A 15,263-nucleotide genomic window follows, 5' to 3' on the forward strand; every position below is an offset into this window, starting at 1 on the left:
CAGCAATTTAAAGCGTTCTTTATTTTAGTCTGTACCTAAGGTGGCTCACCAGACTACATGATTAGGAACATCCATAGGAACAAGCCAACTGAATTTCAATGCCAGTGGTACAGCAAACTGGCAAGAATAACTAGTTGGGAGACAGACACACTTGAATGGCTTTAATAATCAACTTGAACCATTAGAATTCTGTACTAATGATAGCTCAAGAAGTTTCACTAAAAACCTGAACACAGACTAGAGCAGAGAGGTAATGGGAATGAATTAGCATTGTTTGCAAAGCTTCAAGGAGATTCTGTGGTTGTTTTACAGAGGTTTTGTATAACAAAGCGTGTCAAATCTGTACCTTCATTATAACCTTCCACTCAGGAGAAGTTTTGCTCTCCCTTCCTAATACAACCCTTGCATAAGTGTCTGTGCCCTCCCAGGAAAGCTAAGTGACAGACTAATCTGGATACAGCCAGCAGCATTATTCAACTGACCCCGAATATTGCTGCTACGGAACAGGAATGCTACTGAACGTGGCCAAGTCGGCATTCTGCTTCTAAAGAGTTCTATCAAGAGCAAAGTCTCTGTTATTATCGAGTTCATAGCTTAGGGGTTTACTTGGCCAGACTGCAGAAAATGATGGTTACGTGGAGTTTTCCAAGGGTGTGGCACATCACAGGAAGGGACAACAAAACACGAACTCGCAACCAATTTCACAGATTTCTCAGGATGTAGACTTTGGAAACCCCGCCTAACACCGGCTTGGTGGTTCTCAGCTGCCTTTTCTCTATCTACCCTTATTTAAGGTGAAACCATAATTTTGACACCTTGCTACAAGGACCAATAAATGAAGGTAAAGGCATTCATGAAGAGATTTAAAAACAATACAATGTAGTCTTGTCATATGATTTATGAAACTTAAGGAGCTCACATTCCCTTCACATCGAAGTCTCACATATAAAGATTTTTTTTCTGATGTACTCACAGAAATACCTCTGAGTACTACATTAATATCTACAGCTAACCAACGAATAAATACAAGAAGATGGAAAACAGATGACAGATTGAAAGAATCATCTACTTTTAAAAAATTTTGAATACCTCTAAACCAGGCCAACGTTCTTCCTGCCCCCAGAAATGCCAAAGTGCTGCTGGCAGCTACTTTTTAAACAGAAACCATTTTACAACTAAGTGCACCAGAAAGCACTCCCGATGCATGCCTGGTCCATGAGACACACTTGACTGCAGCGGAGTGGAAGGCGGGCACTTAGAGGAGCTGTGTCCGTTGGAGGAGTCTGATGCCCTTCAGGGCACTCCAACTGGTTTAACTGACCAGAAAGTAAGACAACTAAGGTTGTAAATAGGTTACATAAGAAAGTTTGTCTCTCAGTAATATACTATCTTTTGCTTCAATGCTGTTTTATAATCTATATCACACAGAGTGCAGTCCTGCAGAACTCAATCACTTCTCACCAACAAGAACTGGACGCCTGAATCCTCTACAGGAGGCAGCATCACACCACCACCAAGCTCCTCTCAATGACCCAAGCACAGAGCAGAATCCTCACTTCAGGCAAACTTTGACGTTTAAACGGCAATTAAAGGAGAAGATAAAGATTTATCTTTTACTGTGAAAATAAGTAAAATTGGATTATCTGCACACAGAGTAGAACATAGACTTATGGAGAAGAAAACAAAGCTGCCCGTAACACAATGCCATGCACTGCTAGGCACTTATTCTCCTGGTATTGATGCATTCAAAAGCATCCCAGCGTTAGCATGGAACAACAGTTCTAGAAACTCATCCTGCTGCATGGGAAACATTTCACTTATTTGGAGCTTCTCTGCTCAAATCCTTTATCTCACATGATACTGGGCTCAGATCTCTCTTCCTCCTCCTCCAGTACATATACAAAAATACCTAACACTGAAACAGAGCTTTAATAAAACAGAAATCTGCACGGTACTGAATCAAGAGCTTCTCACTTCTACTCTATTCTTTTTTAATCCTTTAAACTACCAAAACCAATAACAGAAAACAGTTGGGGGTGATATCAAAACAGGATTCATTAGCGTTTGTTGAAAGACCTCAGGAAAGGAGCCAAATCAGCTTATGGCCACCGACAAGGAAAACCCTCACAAATAAAAGTACTTTCACAAAATGCTATCCCTGCTCTTCTCAAACAGCAGCTGAAGAACAACACGGTGATTGTGCGAATGAAATGTCCTCTGAAAGTGCCTTGAGCAACCTGTGTTTTCATTTCAATCAACAGAAATCATTACTCTCCAACAAGCAAACCACACGCTGAAATTAGGGGAAACTAATTTCACCAGTAAACACCAGATTCACAGCAAGAAAACATGAAAAGTACACCACCAGAGGTTCCACATGCGCCAGCTAAATGATAGCCTTGTTCGAAACTGAGCTGTGAAGAAACACTTACAGAACAGGTCGCAGAACCAACTACATTAGCAAAAAAAAATCACTGGTAGACTTTTGAAGTTACTGACTTTTTCCAACCCTATCTTTTGTGCTCATTTAAAAACTACACCGCATTTAATTTTGTCTCATTCTCAACTCCACTTTTCATAGCTGTAGTAAGCAAAATGCCTACTTGCTGTTGCCCACAGATTTTTGATGTTCAAAACACCACGTCACTATGCAAGATTCAGTTTTAATTAATAAGAAAATTAACCCCAAACCGTCTAAATTGTTTTGTTTGTTTTTTAAAGTCTAACTGGTCATAATATTTTATAAAGGCATTACTGCCTTCATCATATAGAATGATACCATAAGGCAAAGCAAGATCAAGTTGAGCAGCATCACAGAAGTTAGAAATAAACCACAGCTGGTTTTTCATGGTTCACATTTCCTTGCAGTATCACTTAATACTACCAAACACCATCTAAGAGTGGTAACAGGAGATGCAAATTGCAACAAAGTAAGCCTAAAAGTATAATGCAGCCTGTGGTACAGATTTAGGAGACCAATCTGAAGAACATGAAGCTGTCTGTTATATGTTCATTACAGGCTTAGAAGGCTGATGTTCATTCTGGAATGAATCATTCTCCTAACGTCTGGAAAAGAATCTACTTGCTGTATATCTTTAAATGCTTTTTCTGTATGAATCCAATTGAGAACTTAATAAGGAAGTGAAATGCATATTTGATTTCTTGACATGATACACCACTGTCTGTAAAATGGGCAGTAGGCAGCGTCTGAGAATTTACTGAGTTCTACCAGCACAAAAGCAAACCCTACGTATTCATTTTCCACTTACTTTAAGCCATTACTTAAAAATTTCCAAAATCTACCCAATAAGCCACGTACTGAGATTTTATTACTAAAATATATCACTAAACAAGTCATCTAAATACCCTGTTCTCCTATTCAAGCTGCCAAACTCAATGATGTTGGTCAATCACCAGTCAGTCTCAAGAGATTTGGTACGTATAAACAAATAAGCTGTTCATTAAGACTTGAATCCTTGGATGTATTTGAAAGTTCTGACAAATCAATTTACAGCAAGCTACAGAGCATATTGTTCTTTCCTGAGATGGTTACTAACAAAATAGGAATTCAAAGAATCAGATTGCTATTTGTGTCTTCAGGTAAGGTTGTTTTTGTAACTACTTTTGGCTTGTTACAATGGTCAGAATCTAGATCTGTACATTCGAATAAAGAAACACACGTCACAAACAAAGAAGCATCGTTTTTATTCAACACGACCAGCCATTGTGTCATATTTGTATAGGAAACAATCAATACGGTATGCCTACCAGAGAACGTGCTAAGTTTTAAACCAAAAAAAATGCTTTATACGCTTATCACTTAATCGCTAAACTAGCTCTAGAGAAAGGAGGGGAAGAAGCACAGCGATTGGTATGTGGAAAGTTAACAAAACAGCTGTTCAGAGCAGCAGGGCTTTATGAACAAGGGGACTGCAGGGAATCCAAATTTAGGTCCCCCACCAAGGATCAGGTAGTGCTGACAGCCTGATATATCAGCTGAACTCATACACTACGAATTGCTATCTTAGTGCTTTGGGATAAAGTGATGATGCCAGATAAAACAGCCGCGCAGAATTTGGCCACGCACTGACAAATCAAATGCTATAAACAGATGGCTCTTCACCAACACATCACTGCACAATAACGAAGAGAACTGAGTTGAGAAAGAGCTAGAAATGAAGGGAAAGATATTTTTGAAAAATACCGTGAACGTCTTGTGGTGTTTGATCCTATATCTCAGAGCACAGCTCTGAATCCGGTATCTGCGTGCGGTGAATTCTTGCTTGCTGGCCTCAGCTTGGTGCCCGTATTCTGCCCGCGACCCCAACCTCCCAGGCCCGCCGCCCTGCCTCAGCTCAGGGCGGATTGTCAGCTCGTCATCCCAACATGGCTGCCTCTGCTTGTGCTGTGCGGGAGCCAGGGCCGGAATGCACTACCTCGAGGTGCCCAGAACCCAAGCGGACACCCTGAAAACAGCCAAGCTCTCGGCTCCTCCTCGCAGCGGGCGGCTGGGGCTGGCCGAGGGGGCGCTCGGCGGCCCGGGGAGGATGAGAAGGAGGAAGGGGAGGAGGATGATGATGAAGAGGAAGGCGGCGGCCCCCGCGGCCGGGATGCAGGCGGGGACCAGACTGGGAAGGGACCGCGCCGCCAGGGGGAGAGGCGAAGGGAAGGGACGGCCGCGGGCGAGGAGGGGCCGGGGCCCCACAGCCCAGCCCCGGGAGCTCCCGGCCCAGCCCCGGCTCCCCCCGCGTTTCGGCACCGAGCCGCCCCTCAACCGCCCCCCCCCCCGCCGGGCCGCGCTCCCTCAGCGCCTCACCTGGGGGCGTCCGAAGGCCGCGGGGGGCCGCCGGCCCTGTCAGCGGCTGGGGAAGGCGGCGGGGCCGGCGAAGGGAGGGCAAAAGGCGGCCGCCCCCATCACGCTTCGCTGCTGAGGCCGAAAGGGAAGCGAAAGGAACGGGGGAAGGAAGAGAGAAAAAGGCCGCGGCCGGAGAAGGGAGCGCAGCGATGCGCACCCCACGGCGCCGCTCCCACACTGACAGGAGCGCGGCGCTCTGCGCCCGGCCCCGCCTCCGCGGGGGAGGGAGGAGAGTCCTGCCCGCCAATCGCCGCGCGCCGAGGCTCCCGCCTCCCTCCCGCTCGCCAATCGCCGCGCGCAGAGCCGGCCCCCGCCCGCCCCCCCGCAGTGCCAATCATAAGATTGACACGGCCGAGAGCCAATCGAAGGGGCGTGAGGGAACGCCTTCCCTGGAGGGCCCCTCCCTTCTTCCTGACTCAATCCCTCCGCCGAACCCCGAGGACAAGGCGATTCGGCTCCTCCGCCGGAACAGCCAATCAGAGCTCGGGGCGGAATCCGCGTCGGCCCTCCGTTAGCCTATAGGAAGCGGCGCCAGGACGCGGGGGCACTGCCCCGCTGTGTTCGTGCGTCGGCCTCGGCTGCGCGACGGTTGCGAGGGGGGAACGCGGCCCTCACAGGCCTTGGCGACCCCCGTGTTCCTGCTGCGATCTGCCTCAATTCTTTTTTTCTTGATTATATTTTAAATATCTGTGGTTAAATGGCGTTGGATAAGCTCACCTAAATAATTCTGTGAATCTTCTGAAATAATAAAGTGATTTCTGTGGCAATAAATTCAGTGGAGTTCCTCCTTTGCACAAATTGTTTGGTCAGTTCCAGTGCTATAAACAGCCTTACATTTCTGAATACCATTTACAATTCTCAAAATAATAATTTTACATGAAGTATCTTACTTTCCACACAAACCACTACATACAAGTCAGATTTCATACAAGTCAGATTTAAACTTGAAAACATTTGATGCCTGAGACATCTGTCTTCAGAACAAAGTTTATTCATTTTTTAACAAGCTCCTGGCTCTTAATTATATTAATCACCATTCCCCATGGGTTACAGGACTGTGGAAGAACAAGTTGCTACTTTTTGGGTGGTGAGAGGGGAATTTTCCCTCTTGCCAGCCTTGTTTGTGAACTTGTGTGCTTATCCCCTACAGTTATGCCCGTGAACACAAAAGCAAATACATCACTGCACAGTACCCAGGAGGGAGATATTGCTGCAGAAACAGCAAAGAGGTGGTTTAAATATGTCCTAAAAAATACCATTGCTTGAACTTCAAAGGACTTCGTGTTGGTGGGACATCATATTTAGTACTGTCCTTAGTGCAGTTTAACTCCACTAACTTCTGTCTAGGGCTGTGCAGAATTAGGTCAGTGATTTCTCTGAAAATAAAAAAAAAACTACAACAATTGTGAAAACCCCTACAAAGCATTAAAACAGCGTTTGGGTGCAGTTTTCCTCCACAGTGATTCATTCTACATTAGCAATTTGTAATATTTCTGAGGAATACTATTTCCTGCATCACTCTCTTGACTCTAAGTTGTGGAAGTACTCATTTGGAATAATCCCATTACATTAGCTCTTCGGTTGATTGCTTACTGTCATGAAAAATCTGCCAAGAACATTCAGAAAAAGTCTAGTTACGTGTCAAGAAACAAAACTGTAAAGGGCATATGACACATGCTCTATAAGACCTGGGAGGTAGCTCCCTGCAAAGAGAGACAGGAAAATTGCTCTTTAAATACCAGGTTATTTAGTTGAAAGCCGGTTGAATATGAAGGCAGCCCTCATCTACCTGGCTGTGCCACACCTTTTTAATTATCTCAGTTCAATTAGATCAGCCCTTGCTTTGGCTAGGTTTCTCAATATCATTTTCAAAAGCCAGGTCTCTGAGTATAACATAGCATTAAACTTGTCCAAAAAAAAAAAAAGTACTTAAAACACTGCAGTAGAATTCCACCAACTAATCCTGTTTAAAAGGAAAAACATTAGTGTCCTTTCCCTTACTGTGCATGTGACCAACATCCTGCAAAACAGAGGAGACTGATCCAATTCCCCACTAGCAAGTGCATTTTAAACCAGCTTTAACATTTGCTGTCAAGAAAATATGCATGTAACAACGGTCCCCTGCACAGAAGTGCTTTTAAACTGTTATAAATGAAAAATGAAAGCAAGCAATGCTATGAAGAACTTCTTATATGCACTTGGTTACTTGGATCACTTACATTACCTAAAGCTGGGAAGTCTGTTAAAGCACAGGGCAGACGATAGATAGGCTTGAGCTAAGTAGTAAAGGAAAAGGAAAGCGACTACATGGTAGTGCAATGCTCTTGGGGATTGTTAGAGTCTATCTGTTGCTGGCTAGGGCAGCACTGTCATCCTGCCATTAAGAACATTAGTCTGTCCTTGCTGCCAGCAGCAAACAGTTGACTCAGATGTAAATTTGGCTATTACATAAGTGTGAATTGTGATACAATAGAATCAATTGCACTGAATTGTATTGCTATCAGCATCAGAACTCGCCCCAGTAATTTCTCTGGTCACATAACTACAGGGCAAGCAAAGACAAGCCATACGATCTTGTAATGTTAAATTCTCCAAAAAAAATCACCTTTGCAAGGTGTATTAAGTTAGCCCTTACTGTGATGAACAATTCACAGATCAAAGTTACCCAAATTCTGCAGATACGTGTAAATATCAACTGATCACTGACATTTCCACCATTTACAATATTAGGTCTCCTTACCTTATTGTAATAAGGTGGCAGTTTGATTGAAGAAAGTAAAAGACACGTTAGTATGCAAGGCGAAAAAATGCAAGAATCTGCAGGTTGCATTAAATGAATTAAAAAAAGAATTGTCAAGCAGTTGATAAGCTTTTCTGGGAGATTTATTCTTAATTCAATACTATCTTCAGAGACTTTCTCTTCAAGTACTAAAATGTCCACTACCCTCTGAATGTCAGGCTTTTGATCCACTTTTGTGCCCAGAGGGCAGCAAAGGTAATTTCCATTTCTCTTATTAAAATACATTTAATTATTTTGCCTATGAAAGCTGAATTTGGAATAGTTTTTAGCTAAATTCACAAATTTGAAGTATTTGAGTTTTCCAAATAAGTTTTTTTGCTAGTTAATGTTATCCTTCAGTAATATCTGCACTGATAAAAAAAAATAAAAATGTATCAATGATAAAAATGGATCCCAAAACTAGTCAATAGGAGTTCAGTAATGCACTTTACTGTTTATAGTCCTCAGGTCAAAATCTGGTATCACAGCAGAATAACTATAAATCCATAGTCTGAAAGACATGGTCTCAGTTGTTCCATCCTATGCCATATGTGTGTGGTTTTTTTTTTTTTGTTTTTTTTTTTTTTTAATTCTTTTCTGTCCTAAAAGGTTAAGGAAAACATCCTGAATTTGTTCAAACAAGCCTTTCAACTGATACAATAGAGCATACAATACACACTAAATATAAAGCTTTTCATTATATTAAAGAGCTAGATTCATACTTTTTTTTTTTTTTTAATAGAACATTTAAATTCATGGCTATCTTTAATACTAGTTATAGCACTTCAGATGCAAAATAGAGAATAGCAAACCTCAAACCCTGTACTGGATACCCTTTTTTTTTTCCCTGCTTGTGATCTTCTCACTTTATAGGACTGGACTGCTCATGGTTGCCACAATTATTCAGAAGAGGTGGCAGTCTGTCTAACTTTTAAATTGCTGAAAAAAATGAGAAAGTATTTCTTCCATCTTTCTGATATGTTTGTAATCTGTCAAGAAAACTAAAACTGACAACATAAACCACCACAGAAAAAACAAACCATAATGTGAAACCATTGCAGTTTAGTCATCCTCCATTAAAAACAGCTGAACAGTTGTCCTTTATATAAGTAGGGTGTAAATTCTGAGCTGTTTCTAGAGATTTCATGCTACAAGCCTCAAAAATTAGGTGATAGCAGAACACTGAAGTTTTTCTTTATGCAAAAATCATGACCTTTATGGAAAACAAAACCTCTTGAAAGGTGTAACTCACTGCATGCCCTTATAAAACGTTCAGAAACCAGGATAGATTTGGATGCTGAATGACTCTTTGAAGATAAAAGCATAACTTTCTTTGTTCCATGACTTTTGGAGGGGGAAGAAGATTTGAATTTGTGGAAGGGGTGTGGATTAAGGAACTAAAACAGTCATAGAACAAACATGTCTGTTCCAATAGTCGACGGAGACACAAACTTTGGAATGCTCCCCTCCACCCTTGAGTAAATATAAAAAAAAAATCAAAATTAACTTAGAATTACATACCCGTTGCAAAGGCCAGCACTGGATTACATACAGCCTAACTAAAACTTCCCCCTGAAGCCTTGTCACCAGCTGTCAGTTAGCTATGAATAGGAACAGGGTTCATCCACTTGGAAAAATGCTTTAGTTGGAAGTACTGGTAATAACTGTGCTCATGGAAGTTTCACATGAAATGGTTTATTATCCCCAGATCCTAAATTACTATCAGCAGAAGTGAAAAAAGCCACCCAATCATTTGTATTTTTTCTGCTTTCACTGACTGAAAGGAAAGACAGACAAAGGAAACACTTTGTGTGAGTGTGTATCATCATTTATTGTAGTTCAAGAGTCAGGAACTGAACAGAGGACACAGCGAAAAACATAAAAGAAAAACAACCTTTTTTTTACAGACTTAATTTTTAAAACACTGTGGTTTCAAATCCTTTTTAAAAAGGAAATTCAAGTATCATAAGCAGGGGGCAGTAATACAAAAATGTTTGTGGATATTTTCTTTTCTTAAAAAAAAAAAAAGAAAAAAAAAAAGTAATTCTACATTTGCTGCACCCTTTTTGCTTTGGTAAGGCCAAGCCATGGATACAAATTGGTAAGCAACATAAAAAATGACCCCTGCCCCAAACTGCAGCCTCCAAGAATAAAAGGATCTCTGTGGACTAGCTCTAATGGCTCAGAACTGTCATTTAGCATATATTATATTTGCAGCGTTAAAAGAATGGATTTTATTATTTTAAAAAGTCACTGAAATCCTGGTATTCCCAAGCATCTAATTCTTGGCAGCTGTTGTAATGTATTTCTGTCTCAAGGCTTCTCAGAAATACCAGAGCATCTAGATCAACACAGAGGGACATCTCAAATAACGGAACGTAAAATGCACGCGTCAAACCTTTGCCTTTTTGAAATCCTCGTCTCTTCTAACACCAATTAAAAAACAAATATGCGAATATGTATAATATAAAAATACGATCCCAAGATTAACACTTTGTTGCAGGCACAGTTATCGCACAGAATATGTTCTTTTGCGGGCAGGGGAATGATTTTGTTTCTTCACAGGGATTTTTTTTTTTGCATTACAAAAAAAAGACAGCAGTGCAGGTTTGATGGGTGGATGAGGAAAAAGGGAGGGAAAGAGGAAAAAGTTACTGTAGCAGCAAAATGTCCAAGTTTCTAACCACAATCAAATTAACGGATATCCGGCTGTAAAAAATAAGGTTGAAGGGATGCTGCCCTGATCCATTCATCTTTGCTAAAATAATTCAGCTGTAAAAACTCCAAAACGTGACATACTGAAGGACAGTTTTGTAACATAAGCAACTTCCTAATTTGTCCTCCATGTTATTGACCATCGTTATCACTTAAATATATGTACAAGAATTAAGCTGCTTTTCTTCTCGTCCACATGCTTCTGGTCACTACTGCAAGTCAGTGCCAGTGGGCGTGCTAATCCCATCAATAACTTTCAAAGTGTATCTGCCCCACTATTAGCAGAACAGCCCACGCCCTGATCTTCCCATTGGTGTTGGCGTGCACTGCAAGGGAACTTTTAATGGTCAGCATTCTGCTTGTCTCTCATCCAGGCTTGAATTTGCTCTTTAAGTTCTGGCACTAGTAATATAAAGAAGAAAAAAAAATAATTAAATTGGCTGTTAAGTTATTTAGCAATGCTACTGTAAGAAAGCTGCTTGTGACTAATAGAAATTCCTTTTCTAGAAATCTGATCAGGATTATCTACTATTATTTTCTTCTGTCAACATATTTTCTGCACAGATTTCAGTAAATTTATTACTCATTTACATATTAGAACAATACTCATTACCCCGTAGTTACAAAAACAAGGGTAGTTTGTTTATTTGCAGAGAAGGGGAGAATAAGAAATGAACTTTTCTGTGCAAATTGAGATTAAACAACTGGTAGTCGTACTGAGGCATCAACACTATCTTCTGAAAGTATATGGAACAGAAACTACACAAATTGCTTCTCCAGATCAACAGCACCATGAGTAATTTAAAAGCCAGGATACCTGGTTCCAGCATATTTTCTGTCAGTGTCTGACGATTGAAAGGATCGGTGGAGGAGTTCAGCAGATGCCTCAGGATGATTGACCTGTCCATAATAGTTCCAGATGGCAACCTCACAGGATCAGTCATCAGAGTGTCCATGAGTGGATCTGAGGACACGATTATCACAATCATCAAATTGGAAACAATAAATAAAACTTTAACCTGCACACAAAACTACTGCACAGAACTGAGAAACAGAGTCCCCACTCAGGAATGCTGCTGAAGGTACAGAAAACAGATGAAAGTAGCAGCAAGCTTAAATAAACAACAGATACGGCCCCAATTCAGAAAGGGAAAAACAGTATAAAGGCTAAGCATTAGTTATTTTCACCATATTTCTATTTTTTTTCCTTACTGTTTTAAGGTACATGTAATAAAGACAAGGCTAGGACTGGACAGTGCAATCTCAGGGAAAAACAAACAGAAACACCCTCTGTCTCTTTTCATTTACTTAGTCATTTAATTGAAATGGAGAAGGATGAGAGGCTCCATAAACAATACCTAGTTTCTACTAATATATATATTCATATTTAGAAGCAAAACAACAAAACAAATCCCTCTTGGCCTAACAATTCAGCATTTAGAAAAACCAACTTGCCTCTGAATTCATCCGGAGCATCGCTGTAATCAATTTCTGCACGGGCATTCTTGGCAACAATTTCCTCCACTTTCTCTGCCAGCAGTTTGAATTTTTCTATTGCTATGGTTGACTTGATTCCAGCCTTTCTCATCTTTGATATGACCTCCTCAAAGAGCTCTTTGCTGTAGGACCTCTACAAGCAAAGCATAAAACTTTGCTGAGCTGTAGTATCCTAATATGCCATCAAAAATTCTACAGACCTCTTAATGCTTTTTTTAAAACTTCAGAAGAAGGGATCAATGAAACCTCAACATTACATCAGATGGAGAAGTATGCACATAACACTTTATCTAGCACAAAAATGTCAACTTTGGGGTATAATTATCCTTTTGTAAGAGTCATCGCTACTGAAGAACTATTCAGGACAAAAAAAGAGAAGACAATACCAACTAATCAAAATGTTTGAAGCATTCAGATAGGCTGACTATAATCATTAGAACAGTTCCTTAGATAAAACATCTGTCTTGTCACTCCTGTCTGTATTCTTTTTTCTCACAGGTCTTGGCAGAAAATATAGCATAAAAGGTTTTTTTGAACCCTAAATCTCCAACCACTCTACACGAAGGCAGCAAGGAAATTGCTGTCTACACCAGCAAAAATACCCTCTAAGCACTTCTTGTGGATCTTCAGGATCATTAACATCCCAGTTCCTCCTGGCTATGAGAGAATACCATAACAGAATAAGACTGATGCACCAGCTTCCAGTATTTAACATCAAGGAGTACTACAGGGATTATGTCATGATCACTTTGCCATCAAAGTTCAACTAGCAAATCCACTCCTGTTCCCTCAAGATGATGTGCTGGACAGATTACTTCAAAGGAAAAAGCAGTTTTCTGTGGAACTCCAGTGTTTGGAGTATGATTTATTAACCTCTCCAAAACAAAACAAAAAAAAACAACACTGGAGCAGTCTGCCATATGAAGTAGAAGCAGTGTACCCAAGCCTCTTGATGCTGTTGGTGTTCTTCTCCCACGTGGTAGGAACGAAATGACAAATCCTGGTAAAAGCACAGCTGACTCACTCGTTATCATTGATTTCTGCACACATACTTCAAAAAATTGTGAGTCAAGCCATGACTTAAAATCTTTTGGAAACAATGGCTGGAAGTACAAGACTGTCCAGCCCATCCATGGTATTAGTGACTACTGAAACGTGCTTTACAACAAAAACGATGAGTTGCAAGCTAACAGATACCATGCAGTTTGTTGGTGTGCAATGCAATACCGGAAGAGGTGATAACCTCCTCCTAACACCCAAACCAACCCATCTGCCAAACTAGTAAGGCAACTTCTTGCAGAACCTGATACCCACTTCCCAGCTGGGGCAGCATGCAGCATGCTGCAGGACAGCAGCCTGCTGCTCACACCATCCACCTACCTGGCACAACATACAGGGCTCGACTGCACACCCTATAGCTTCAACTGACACAAACATTGCTTTCTTGTAAAGAAAGCATTAGTCAAGAATTTTTGGAAGCTGCTTATGTTCTGAAGACACCGTTTGCTTTTAACTTGGCAATGCTGTGTTTTGGTGTCAGCCTTTTAGTAGTCTAGACAATGTTCTTTTAATAAAAATTATTTACACAGTGCAAGGCTGAGTTAAGTTACAAAGCGTAAGACAGTAGGTCTCACAGGTTTCTATTTCCTTTGGGAAATTGAAAATATTCAGTACAGTCACAATTCCCCCATCTACACTACCGCACTCCATGAAATACCAATCGTTACTTAGGACACACGGTGCCCACCCAAACTCCTTACTAGTCCACAGAGAGCAGAACTATGGCAACATGCCCAGGGCTTTGTAAATGTTTCCAAATTCCTGCTAATACGTGCTAGGATTTGAAATGGGGGATGTATCAAAATGCTTTTGAGAGATGCTGCCATGATCAAGCACCTTTTTTATTTTTAAATACCAGTAGCAGTTAACCATTTGGGCATTTTCTTACTGCTTCTTTCCTGTCATTGACAGTTTCCAAGATACTGGTCACTCCCCCCAGTTTTTATGAAGGGCCACTTTGTTATTTAAGCTTTTTTCCAGTTCCCACACCAGCTCTTCTTTCTTTTTAATCCCTACGTCATTGCTGTGCATTTTGCTGTAGCTAGCACTGATGAATGAATGATGGACAACGTTCTCACTCTCATATATACCGAGCAGCATGAAAAATACCCTGCATGCTCATTACACACACACACTCACCGTCTGTCTCAGGAGTGTTACTGCCAGAAATTAAATTATTACAGAAAAAAGATTATGAGTCACCTCTGCTATCTCTGCTTCACCAGACATGCAAATACAGCGTTACGTATTTTAAAACTGCTTCCACTAGAATTTCAAGTAGCCATGGATAATGCTGTTTGTCCCTCTGGATTTTGAAAAGTATGTGTTATAAAACATAGGCATGGACAGAAGCAATTCAGTAGTTTAACTAACATACCATCTTTACAAGAACACAGAGGTGAGTTAATAACTTATCTATCTCAAAAATTAAAACCCTGTTAACATTCTGGTCTAAAGACTACCATTGAAAAGCACATTGGCAGTACAAAGGTGTCTTAAATGTCCCTTTTATGCTCAGTTTTGTCAGTTTACTACACAGACATTCAGTAAAATGAATACAATTTAGAAACAGTCTAGAGAATGATTTTTGGATTGTTAAAAGAGGCTCTTGGTCTCAGCTCTGCTTATTTTGCATTTTCTTGATGAGGAAGGAGAAGGGGGAGTCAGAACCCTTGCATACTTCATTTTTCTCTCTAGCAAAATCAGGACAAGGTACTTCCACTACATTACAAGGAGGCAGTAGCTAATAAACAACTAATGCTTGGGAAATTTCCTGTGTATGTGAAGTTTGTGTGTCTCCAAGGGACAAAATGCTTGGAAAACATACATCTACAAAGAACAGAGAGAATATGAACACAAATTATTTTCTGGAAGAAAAATTGCAAACACACATGATGGAAACTGGGTGGCAGCATACAAATAAAATGAAGCTCTTAAAGAGAATCTTCCGAAGTCCTGTTTGTCCACAACACTCACTCTTCCCCTTCATCTTTTTTGAGCTCACCTGATCATCAGCGATTGCTTTAGCAAAACGAGCACAATCTAGCTGTAGATAAATATCAGTCAGTTGGTCCAACAGCTTCTTTGGTTCAAACCCGTATTTCTCAGGGTTTTCAACTTTTAGGTCACGGCACTTCGGGCCACACAGTTGCTGCAAGTTAAAGTTCAACATAGCAGCCAATCGTGGTCCAAGTTCCTACAAGACCAAAGTAAAACACAGATCACAGCACAAAGGCAGAGATAAAGCAGATTATCATTAGATTTGCATACAACAAGATCAGAAATTATTAACCAATACAATTATTTTGTCAGCTTGCAGGAACAATCTTCTCTTTATATATGCTTTCCATAAAAAAA

The 15,263-nt window shown here is 40.8% G+C and overlaps 2 protein-coding genes across 10 annotated transcripts in view; both read right to left on the bottom strand.

Annotated features, from left to right (window-relative positions):
• Positions 1-5,040, bottom strand: part of KIF1B (kinesin family member 1B) — a 94,702-nt gene extending 89,662 nt beyond the window's left edge. For 6 of the 7 annotated variants that reach the window (XM_084300306.1, XM_084300309.1, XM_084300308.1 and 3 more), the window contains exon 1: positions 4,817-5,040. The gene's annotated coding sequence lies outside the window, so the exon portion shown is untranslated. Of the gene's footprint in view, positions 1-4,204; positions 4,785-4,816 lie in introns of those variants that run through there. The other variant, XM_084300307.1, reaches the window with a different exon arrangement.
• Positions 5,041-9,440: 4,400 nt separating this feature from the next.
• Positions 9,441-15,263, bottom strand: part of UBE4B (ubiquitination factor E4B) — a 39,662-nt gene continuing 33,839 nt past the window's right edge. For all 3 annotated transcript variants that reach the window (XM_084300117.1, XM_084300116.1, XM_084300115.1), the window contains 4 exons: positions 14,911-15,102; positions 11,805-11,979; positions 11,167-11,313; positions 9,441-10,751 (listed from right to left, as the gene is read on the bottom strand). In XM_084300117.1, coding sequence (XP_084156243.1) covers positions 10,690-10,751; positions 11,167-11,313; positions 11,805-11,979; positions 14,911-15,102 — 576 coding nt within the window. In that variant the 3' untranslated portion in view covers positions 9,441-10,689. The remainder of the gene's footprint in view (positions 10,752-11,166; positions 11,314-11,804; positions 11,980-14,910; positions 15,103-15,263) is intronic.

This window comes from Netta rufina (assembly GCF_964035555.1).
Source record: "Netta rufina genome assembly, chromosome: 22".
Lineage (NCBI taxonomy): Eukaryota > Metazoa > Chordata > Aves > Anseriformes > Anatidae > Netta > Netta rufina.